The following is a 12,269-nucleotide window of genomic DNA, read 5'->3' as shown; positions in this document are numbered from 1 at the left end:
AATGCAATGCTACACCTGGGTGGAGTGGTGGTGATGTGGGGGTGGCTGGGGAGGTAAACTGTTTTATGTGAGGCTTCCCTTGATAGTCAAATTCTATTGCTCTCAAGGCTCCAGGCATCTTGCAAGATAGAATTATTGTTACTGTTGTAAACAAACACAGAGGCTTCTCCTCTGCTAATTCTACTGCAAAGTCCAGAAAGCCATAGATCCAGGATGACGTTAGGGAGCACAGACATACAAAAGGGAATGAAAGATCGGCAAAGAGGAGATGTGTCGAGAGGAAACGGCAAAGGACAGGGTTGAAGGAAAACTTAACTAGGTCACCAAATACCTAGGTTGCCAAACAGCAGAATAGCAGAGCTTGGCCCCTTTATGACAAACAACAAAACGTATCAGCTCTCAAGAGGTCTCATGGCCTCCCTGAAGATGCATATCCTGTGCACAGTGACGCAAATCAACCCAATCATATTTGATGTTTTAGATAAAATCTGTTTTTGCAGTTGACAGTAAGTGATGTGCTGTGTGGCCTGTAAAGAATTAGAATACTACACTCCCCAATTTCCTTTTTCTTTGGGCATGAGGGTGGGGAAGCTACAAGGTACCACCAAAGTTCAATGTAGTTTTGCGATAATAACAGGATGAAAGAGGAGAGTAAGAGAAGAATGGAAAAAAATCAGAGAGAGGAACACACAAGACAAGGTGCCTCCATCTGGGTCGTGCCCTCTTCTTGATGCTGCCATCAGGCAGGAGGTACAGAAGCCTGAAGACCCACACCTCAAGGTTCAACAACAGCTTCTTCCCCACTGCCAACAGGTACTTGAACAAACCTGATAAACCCCAACACTACCTTCGACAATATTTCTTTTCTCACTCTCAACTTGCACTAGTGTCATTATGTTTACTTTGTCATGCATGTATAATTTATGCTAATTTAAGTTTATGTTAACTTATGTTTGTCATGTTTGTAATGTACTGTGCTGCTGCTCCAAAAAGCCATATTTTCATGGTATGAATACCCTGCGTATGTATGCCTATGACAATAAACCTGAACTTTAGCTATGGAACTGATTAATGAAATAAATGAAATAGAGAAAGGGAGATTGAGCAAGAAAAGGCACGAGGAAGAACAAGAGAAGGGGGAGAAAGAGATAGAAAATCAAACAAGGGAAAAAAGAACAGGAAAGGAGAAAGGACAAATAAATAAGAGAAATAAACAAAACAGATCAATAAAGGAGGGATGAAAATCTGTGCAACAAGATGGTAAAGAGGACAACGAGACAGAAAAATGAGAGAGGCTGGGGAAAAAAGAAACCATCAAGTTGTTTCAGATTCCTTTTCCTATTTATATTTAATAGTCCTGTAATTACCCCTACAAAAATAAGCAGAATTCCTATAATTATATCAAGCCCAGTAACTTTTTACAGCGCTCAAATTTACTGCAATATTTTCTAATGAAGCCGTCTGCAAATTACCTCCTTATACAGAAATGATCCACTGTTTGATTTGTATCACAAATTGAACTGACCTCGAATAAAGGATGATCATAGAAAACATAATACTATCATACCATGAAAATAACATCAGCATGATTATCATAAATACTGCTCACCACTTACTTTAACAGAATGAGTGATTCTCCACATTTAGTAATGCAGCCCAATCTATTTGTGGCTTTAATATGGAAATTTACAAAAATATTTTATGGGATTATTGTAAACTGATCAACTAGAAATAAAAATATCAGGCTTTAAATATGACCCAAGTGTTCTGCTATAAAGTTAAACTTAACTAAATTTGGAAAATTTCACTTTTTTAAAAATTATTTTTCTAGGTAGAGATTCACATTTTCAATATTTTGGCAAGTTGTACCCACATCAAAACACCATCCAAAAAGAAGCTTAAACATGAATAGTTAAAAATCAAAGTTGAGTCCTTGTTAATCAAAGACGTTATGCAATATTCAACTCACCCAATCCTAAGCATTCAAGAGGATTTGCTAGATGTTCACTGAGCAAGATGAACAGGGCAAAAGTACTTTTTTTCCCTTTTAAAATAATACAGCAGACCCCTGGTGCAGACTTTCACTCAGGGACAAGTGGAAAGTATGGAGGAGGAGGAGAGTGGGAAATTATTTTGCTTAAATCAAGCAAGACAAGCCACTGATGTGGGGAAGTGTAGTGTGGTTATTATGTTATATCATTAGGCAAAGGAAAACTGCACTGATTAAACTTAGTGAGGCTGATCATAACTGTTGCTTTGCTCAGTTGCTGTGAAGTAAAAGTAGCTTAATAATTTGTGTCCGGCCTTGTGTTACCAAGTGTTTTATTGGTTTGCTTCCACAAAGACTCAGGAGGTACATGTACAAGATGTCTCTATCCATAAACCCCGGGTTGTGTACTGCACAGTAGAGGCCTGACCTTAAATGCAAGAATCTTAAACAATTAAAGAAATGAACCCTGCAAAATATCAAAAGCAAATCCCCATTTGTAACAGTCAGTAATACAAATGGTCAAAACTAAACCAGAATTGCTGAGTTTAAAAATTAATCTAACATTCATTTGCAACTTTAAATTGACAAAGTTAAGAAAATACCTTATTGGATCATTTTATAGAGAGCAAAATATTTACCACTTTTTAATTCACTGTGAAGTTGTGGTCCAATTTACTGAAAATGCCACCCTGTTTAACAGTAGTTACTGGGCCATGACAACAAAAATCATAGGCAAAAAGTACTTCTTGCACCAGCAGGTAATTTGTCTGTGAACCATGAAATACTGCTACCAGTGGAGGTATCAACCTCTTAAACTAGAGAGGTGTAACCGAAGTAAACATCAAAGCCCCTAAATCAACATGAAAGCACCCAAACAGACATCAAAAATGAATATCAAGCTGCAGAAATTCCTGTCTGAGGGTTGGATGTGGGAGATTGTTCAAGTCTCTGCCAGTGCCTGCAGGTGGAACTCAATGATGAGACTATGTTCTGAGCCCTCTGCAATAAAAAAATGAATTGGTTGATCCAATGGAATAAAAACATTTTGCCTGCATCGTAACTGGGGAAGGATTTTTTTTAGCGTCTACACTTTCAGCTGAATTCCTTACATCTACAGACAGATATTCTAAAAGCCAAGTTTTCCTGGGGGCACAGCTGCAGACATTATTTTTGGTGCAACTTCTAATACATGTCAGATAACACAATGTTCATTCATCTCGTCACTGCAGCTTACAAAGTTTACACTACTGTGTTTTTTTTGCATGTCTTTTCCTTTAGTTTCAAATTACAGCACAAAGTTTCCATAGCCTTTTAATCCTTCACGTTGATGGGTCATTTATAGCTCTGGTCCCTTCCGTAGACACCTATCAACTTGACAAATCCTTCTCAGAAGTGTTTGCACAGGACCTCAAAGGGACAGCATTCAGTTCCGATATCAGCTAGAGGGCTTGCAAATACAAGTGACAGGCATAGAAACATGTATAAAGTGAATGATTCATAGCAAGTTTATAATGGAGAGATCAGCAGTCAGAAAAGCAGGCAGTAATTTACAGCCAGCAATTCACTTATCACCTCTCCACAATTCTGACATTAATTATGGTATTTGCACATTTCACTAGTCTTTTTAGTTACTCCCACCTTTATGAACAATTTTAAAAGGAATCTAGGTTTAATACTTTAATTACATATGTACAGACACTGTGATCATATATTTGCTAAATTAAGATTAGTCCCTGCATTCTCTCAGAATCTGTGATTTCGGTCTTAGTCAAAAAAACTCAGACCTTTCAAAGTGACAACAGTGAATGGAAATACATTAAAACCATAGGAGCATTACAACATGTCAAGCAGGTGCTTGTGAGTGGCCTTAAAGAGTAATTACTGACAGGGAGAGAGTTACAAGGCTGTGAAGCAGCATCTAGTTCTTATGATGTCACAGTGTGAGGGCCTTGAACTCTTTTCCTTGATGATTCTCGCTCCTCCTCCACATTATTCAACACTTTTAGCTTACTTGTGGGAGGATTATTTTTGTACCAGCTGCAGTTGCTAACCTGCCCTTGATGTGCGAGGAGATTCAAAGTGTATTATTGGAACATTGAGGAAAAAGAGCATTACATTTCTTGAAGAATTAAATTCAGAATTCCAGAGTCAAAGTCAATGTTCCAACTACACAAAGTAAATAACAAGAACTTCCATTTATAATGAAGTAGCAGGGACATCACAAGGATCTTTGCTTTGTTACTGGGTAAAAATGGATGTTGGGACACAGAAGGAGACATTAGGGCAGACAACTTAAGGCTTGATCAAAGAGGAAGGTTAGAGAAGCATCTTAAGAGAGTAATAAGGAAAATTAAAGTTAGTTCTGTTTATCAGGAGAACTCAAGTTGTTTGCAGCTAAGAACATGACTGCTATTTAAAATTCAACATGATTTTGTATTTGTCTGCTCAAACACAACCTGAAATAAATTGATTTTTTGCTGGTGGTATACCTGTCATTAACTTGTGGTGCTGGCAATAAAAGACAGCTTCATCTTTGAACTCCATTGTAAACAAATTACTTTACATTTGGTGTTCTTATAAACCATGGCTTTTCTATTGCACACATTGTAATCTTAAATGACTATCATTTAAGATTACAATGTCTGCAATAGAAAAGCCATGGTTTATAAGAACACCAAATGTAAATCCTGTTCAAAGTATGCTGAACAGGACACACAGACCAATATGCTTCAATGATATGAGTTTAACATTCTGAGTTGAATACTGAATAATGCATAAAAATTGCTTTACACAGACATTCAGCCACGTGAGAAGGGCTATTATTACAGATGGATCAATATCTAAATGTCTTCTTACCTGGTGCTTCTATTAATTGCTTGTAAACATTAAGAAAGGCAGCCTCAGCCTCCTTGCTTCTTTTACTAAGTGCTACCACCTGAAAAAAAGAACAATTACCAAAGATTTATATCCTCAATCATTATGATGATTTACATTAGATCATTTGCGACAGGTCCATTAAATGCAGACCTAGAACCTATACTTTCAAACAAGTAGGAGTAATGACAGCAGAATGATGCTCAATAATCACTTGGTCAAACCATAGGATTGCCATGAAATTAATTTAGGAAAGAAACTGAAAGATGCCAAGGAACACATGCCTTTTGAATCCTGTGGGTTCCCCACTGCCTGCAGGCACAGCCCAACCCACTTGAATATTTTTATATCCTGACTAAGCTGAAGTAATCATAGGGAAAACCTCCAAGAAAAATTCAAGGAAGTTACTCAGTTACTCAGCTGCTAATAGATCATTGCAAGAAAAGCAAGAAAAATTGGAACAATTCCTCTTAAATGGGGTCAATGGGCACTTCAGAAAGATTACTAAAGCTCTTGCAAGCAGTCTGTGCTGTGTAGTAACCTGATGAAAAATGAATGCAGGTGAGCTGTGTAACCTGGGATACCGATCGGTCACCTGGATGGGTGCATCAATATCGATTCCATTAGACTGTCAGTTTAGGAACAATTCCATTGTTGGTCACTTATTTCAACCTTTTGTGTGTTGCTCCTCAAGTTGCAATGGCCAGTTTAACCATTCACTCAACACAAGAACCTTTAAAAAATCTTATCTTTTGACCCAATTTAGTTACCAAACTAAAAGCTCATCTTTGGGCTTTGCTTCTACATCACAAGACTGAAGTCAGAAATGCTGCAAAAGCCAGCAGCTCTATCAACGTCTTTCAAGGGGAAAAAGACAGCTTAACATTTCAGGCACAAACCCTCATTAACGGTTTTACAGGATGGTGGGCTGAGAGAGTACACAGGCATTTGCGTCAATTTAAAAATGTTCATTTCACAGAAGCTGGCAAACCTGCCCCAGAACTGCCAGTAGTTTCATTCGTTATTGAAGATTTTTAGCACCAGTGGCTTTGGTTTCCTTACCTTCTATGAATTTTTAGTTAAATTTTCTTATGCATCACCATTCTGAGCTGCAGTGCACACTTTAGAGCGATTTTCTTGTTTTATATGAAGCTAACACTTTAAGTCACCAAAACACAGAGTGATGGATTTCTGGCTAAAATGAATTTTACAGGAAGACTACAGCCTGGTAAATGCACAATGGCAAAAGGATTGAAGTCTGAGTAAAAGGCATCTGTGCAGTATTAAGTGATCTCTTGGTACATATGACTGCTTGTGTGCTTTATGCAATCAATGAGGCTCTGAGATTGACATATACATTTACTAACTATGGTTGCAGAATATTAAAAATAAACAATAAAATTCAAAAGCAACTTTGTTCAAGCAAGGCCACAGTTCAACAACAGGAGCTGTCAGGCTGGCAGCCAAGGGTTAACCCCCATATTACCTATAAAGATTAAAGTTACCCAGAGACAACTATCGTATTGATTATATCCCAGAGTAAGATTTTAAAAATTTAAGCTTTGTTTTCGTATGCCAAAATAATGAACTGTGCAGAACACACAAATCAATGAAACACACAATTATTATCTGTAGGGTCTGGCAAGGACTTAAGTGGACTCCACAAAACAGTTCCAAGCCGAATAGGGATAGTCACAGATTGGTACCTCTTACAGAGGGAGTGTATGCCTGCTGGTCATTTCAGATTTTAAAAACTGTCCATTAAATGACTCCCTGACAAACCCAATGAACAAATCACAAATGGATTAGAGAAGTTCTCCATGCAATTTCAAACATTTTCCTCTGCAGTTACTCAGTATTTAGCAGCCTGATGTCTGTCTGCATTTTGCACAGACCCAGACCTGGTAAAAGACAAGGGCTTCCCACATCAAATGCTAAAGTCTGGCATCTTTTCTTTTTCTTCCCCGCATACAAAAGCTGAACATCCATTCCTTTGGCACACAGCTATTTATAACGGACACCAAGGTTTCACTAAGTAATATAACGATCAATTATTTAAACTGGCTGTATCCCGAGGAATTTGGATGATAAGAAATGCTGTTTTACAATTAGATGTGGATTTTTGAAACAGTATTACATCAGGACGTAGTTTCTCAAACAGCAGAAAACCCAGCGGAACGAAAGCTGTCTGAGGAATAGATGGCTTGGCATTAGATCTCATTAATCTACCTATGTGTTGTGTAGCAGAGTGTGGTACTGCAGCTTCCTGAGCAAGCAGAGACCAAGCACTCCCTCAACAGGGAGGAGGGGAAATAGTGACTGACCACGGAGCAGCAATGGCGGAAAGCTGCGAGTAATCTCCTGCTTATTCACTCGGAGAACGCTGCTCAATACAAGAATTTAATTAGGAACTCACCTGACATCTGGCTGCATTTGTTTTCTAGTGGGGAAAGTGGGTGTAGGTGATCACTGAATAACAATGAAATAGGGAAGACCTGGACTGATTTTTGCCCTCACTTTCTCAAAAGCATGGCCATCATATTGAGCCCATCTTTTTCTGGAACATCCCATACATCTCACTGGAAGACAGATTTACAAAGGAGCTGCCATTTTATGAATTTCACAGTGACGGTTGGCGAGATGGGGAACATCAACAGCAACTTGGAATGTCCACAACACCAAGTCATAGAATCAATAAACACAAGGAAACTACACATCTAGAATAATAGAGGGCTGAGCTGTCACCTCCACATTCTCAGCCACCACTCTGGGCAATAGACACATGCTAATTGACCATGGGCTCCAACATGAAGCCCTTGGCTAGTTTACCCAAAGAATTACTGCAGAATCTGGTGCACAAACCACATTTTTATGTGGTGGTAATCTTGATGGTATGATTTGTGCACTCCTGACCACATGCTACTCTGTCACAAGGCTTAGTCCGTGTGGTCACGACAGCACAATGAGAGAAGGGCTCCCTTATACTACACAGCCTTCAGCTCACTTCATTCAAAAGTAAAACAAACACCGGGTGAATTCTCACTTGGGAGGTTACTGATGACTGAAGTAGAAATCAAAATGATGATTGGTTATTCACACACAGTTAATGTTAATATTCATTTTACAGCCCCAGTACAGGATAATTAATTGCACTGTAAACTCACTTATTTATTCCTTATTCCTCAAACTTACTTTTGAACAAACTGGATTTTCATGCACATTTTAAGAGAATCATTCCTGTGCACTCTCCCTTCGTAGATTCTGCATTAGGAGTCCCACTGTAAGGGCATTGGGCTCTTCTGGTTAATAATGGGAGACCCAAGTGCAAGCAAGTGGGATTCATTTGTTTGGTTTATTGCAAGGGGTGGCCTTAACCTTATCACAGGCTCACTGTATTCAACTGTACCTCTGGTGTAAAAGGGCCTATAAACCTCAAAGAAGATCAAGTGTTGAAATGTCTTGCAAACAATCCAGGTCCTTCAATAAATATGTCATCAAAACTCACTCACATCTTGAAGGTATTCCTGTGTCAAACCATTTCCATGTGATATCCAGCCTCCTCATCCTCACAAAGGCTGCCATAAGGCTTTCAAACCTGCCTTCCATGCAAGATGGCAGCAAAGGTCAAACTTCAAAAATCTAAGGAAATGTTTGAGCCTCATGAACAAATTGCCAGAAACCTCCAACCAGCTAAACCTTACATAGTACTTTGTACCTGTTCACTTCAACCCACTGATTCTTTTGGCTTCAGCAGGACAACCAGCCATTTTCCAACATCACCAGACGTCGTTAGAAAACCCAATTATCACCTGGCTGCTGTCCAAGGAACTGAAAACCACTTCTCACCAGATGCCTCCGCCTGTATAATAAAGATCTTTCTTTGCCGCCCTCTTGGGCCTTAAATGGAAGAATACCGACCCTGGATCTAAGAGTTGCCAGACAAATATAGAATATATAACTATGCTGCAAAGATTTCACCATTAATTGGATCCCGACCTGTGGCTCCTGAGAAACATTGCCCCCGAATCCCATCGTAATTAAAAATAGGAGGTCCAGCTCCTCTTTGTGCAAGGTACCTTTGAGAAATATATCTACATAGAAATACAGCTCTTTCTCAGTTTGTTAAAGATGTCAAACAAAGCTCCCAATGTTCACATATAGAGCTAAAATTTGACATCTACAAGGTAAAGGCCCAAAACAAACCCAGAAATGAGTTTGTCATATTTAAGGAGTTACATTAAATCAGAGCAACAACACAAGCAGGGTAACACGCAGAGGACTTCCCTTCTGTTTCTTTTGCTCTTTCACTGTTCAAGATTAGGAAACAAAAATAAAATTTATAACTGGCAACTGAGGCCTGCAGAATAGAGATAGAGAGAGAGAGAGATGGAGAGATAAAGATATATATATATATATATATACATACATACATATACATACACACAATGTATAGGAGAGAGAAAAGGAGTTTCATTCCACTTATTCTGGTGGTGCTTAGAGACTAACTCAGCTTTTGTTCAACAAAACTTCAGAAAACCAGAAATGGAAAGTCACACTTTAATTCTTTTCCTTAAAATGGAACAGGGCCCACAAGTACTGCAACCATTAATTACTTCAACACCTCTACGGGGTGCCTTCTTCACATGTCCCTTTAATGACCAAGGTCCAAAGTTTCTTTTTTTAAAATTCTGCCAATTACCTTTATAGATCTCTGCAGTGTATAATTCAATATACTTCCCTTGGATATTTTCCAGCCACCTTTACTATTATTTCTACCCTTCTTCTCATACATGTGTTGATCAAGCTCCAGAGCGAGTCCACAGCATGCAGCTCCCTGGCCAGCTCAACCAAGTGACTGTTCACAGGCCAAGTTGGCAAGCTTGTCAACAGACTGCCCCACCCATCACACCCACGTGGCTTCCACCAAATGACATGCGAAGTTGAAAACCAGGATCACTGCCTGCATTTTAAACACAAAATTAAATTCCTGGGAATAAATTAGTTTATTCACTAATTATAAAAAAGCAAGCACATGTACCACTTTTGGCAGGGGTGGCAAGAGAAAGCAAAGATTTGAAAATGTGCATTAGTGAAAATGGATTCATTGTTTTTGGTCTTAAACTACTTCTTGAACCTAAACTGCTCTGATGTATGTAAAATTTGCTCAAAACCAAATGCAGTATATTGTTTACATGATGGTGTGAAAATAAATGATTAAAAATGACAGAAATATAAAGGTAGTAGAATAATTTCCAGCCAAACTGCGTGCACTTTATTGGAAGAAGCAAATTTAAATGATGAACCAGCAAATTAGACTATACCAGCTGTTAGTAATGGCAGGAACTTTAGCCAATGTATGCTTCAGAGCGCAACAGAATTTTATCAGCAAGGCAGCACTCTTGGACCTCAAATTAGATTCCATTAGTCTTGTGTAAAGAGAACCGAGATAATGCATTAATGTGTGAAGTTATTGAGCAAAACATCTTTCTGCACCAGTACAATGCAAAATGGCCCACAATGGGAGTTGTTGCATAAATTGAAGTCCTAAACTTTTTCCTCTGAAAATATGATTGAAGGCACAAGAAACATTATCTAGGATACTTTCTTCAGTTACCAAGTAACTGCTACAACCTGGAGGACAATTTTGGCCTCCTTATTTAGATAGGAATATGGTGACAGGAGGCAATTAAGAACAGGTTCACAGGTTGACTCCTGGGATGAAAGGGTTATCCTATGAACCGGCTGACGCTGAGGGGACATTTTCCCTTGTGGGGGAATATAGTAAGAGAATGCACGGTTTCAGCAACAAAGGAGATGCAACAGGAATTTCTTCTTTCAAGACGGTTGTGAATTTTTAAGAATTCAACCCAAGAGAGCTGTGGAGCCCAAATTATCGAATGTATTCGAGGCTCAGAAGACAGATTTTTGACTATGGGGGCGGGGAGTCAAAGATCCTCGAGAACAGGTAGGAAAGTGGAGCCAAAGCCAAGATCAGATCAGCCACGATCTTGTGGAACAATGGAGCAGGCTCAAGGAGCTGGATGATTTGCTTCTGCTTCCCACTTTATCTTTCTATGCTTTAAGACCATGAGACATAGACCATTCAGCCCATCGAGTATGCTCCGCCATTCGATCACGGGTGATTTATTATTCCCTCTCAACCCATTCTCCTGCTTTCTCCCTGCAACCTTTGATGCCCTTACTAATCAAGAACCTATCAACCTCTGCTTTAAATATACCCAATCACTTGAGCCATCTGTGGCAATACATTCTACAGATACGCCAATGTCTGCTAAAGAAATTCCTCCTCATCTCTGTTCTAAAGGGACATCCTTTTATTCTAAAGCTGTTCACTCTGGTCCTAGACTCTCCCACTACTGGAAACCCTCTCCACGTCCACTCTATCCGGGCCTTTCAATGTTTGGTAGGTTTCAATGAGATCCCCCCTCATCCTTCTAAACTCCAGCAAATACAGGCCCAGAGCCATCAAATGCTCCTCATACATTAACCCTTTCATTCCCGGGATCATTCTTGAAAACTTCCTCTGGTCTATCTCCAACACCAGCACATCCTTCCTTAGATATGGCCCAAAACTGCTCACAATACTCTAAATGTGTTCTGACCACTACCTTACAAAGCCTCAGAATTACATTCTTGCTTTTATATTCTAGTCCTCTTGAAATGAATGCTAACATTGCATTTGCCTTCCTGACTACCAATACAATCCACTTCAATCAGAACAGGCCAATTTTGGAATCATTGTACCCAAGATTCCTATTGCACTGATTGTAGCAAAGAAAGATTCGTTAGGAAGTAAGTTAGAAGTTGGTAACATTTCATTTTACATTTCTTACTAAAACTAGCAGACACAGATTTCAATGTCAGTATTCACTTTACCAAATTGTGTTATAAAGTTATTGTATTCACACAAAATTGCAAATAACTCACATAGCACTACCTACATGTAAAGGGTTATTTGATGATCACTTTTTGAGCAATCACTGCTCCATTTAAAATACTACAAGCTTTTGAAGTAATTCCCTTATAACATTTGATTTTCAATAATTCTAAGCCAAAGTTCAGCTGGCGATGAGTGAAAGAGGTAATTTAGTTATATTCCTAAGCACCTCCACCTTCAAATAGAATTACAGAAATATTCAACAAGAGGGTTCCACTTTAAACAGGAAAACAAATCTCCCAAATTAATGCGCAACTACCAGAGGGACTTTGCTGTTGGGCACTCAGTTTCTGGCAATTCCCTTAAAACCATCAGCCCTGGCACAATATGAAAAAGAAGTAGATCTATTGAAAATCCCAGCCACTTAGATTGGCAGAACTGTAATTAGTAATTATGTAATCATGAATTATAATTACTACAACTGGTGATTATGCAATTATCAGTTAA

The 12,269-nt window shown here is 38.8% G+C and overlaps 1 protein-coding gene across 1 annotated transcript in view; it reads right to left on the bottom strand.

Annotated features, from left to right (window-relative positions):
* cux2b (cut-like homeobox 2b) overlaps window positions 1-12,269 on the bottom strand; it is a 235,300-nt gene that overhangs the window by 78,028 nt on the left and 145,003 nt on the right. Inside the window, exon 4 of the mRNA XM_052032004.1 lies at window positions 4,847-4,925. Coding sequence (XP_051887964.1) covers window positions 4,847-4,925 — 79 coding nt within the window. The remainder of the gene's footprint in view (window positions 1-4,846; window positions 4,926-12,269) is intronic.

This window comes from Pristis pectinata, chromosome 17 (genome assembly GCF_009764475.1).
Source record: "Pristis pectinata isolate sPriPec2 chromosome 17, sPriPec2.1.pri, whole genome shotgun sequence".
Classification (NCBI taxonomy): domain Eukaryota; kingdom Metazoa; phylum Chordata; class Chondrichthyes; order Rhinopristiformes; family Pristidae; genus Pristis; species Pristis pectinata.
The sequence above is the reverse complement of the archived record's forward strand: the minus strand, read 5'-3'. Positions and strand labels throughout refer to the sequence as shown.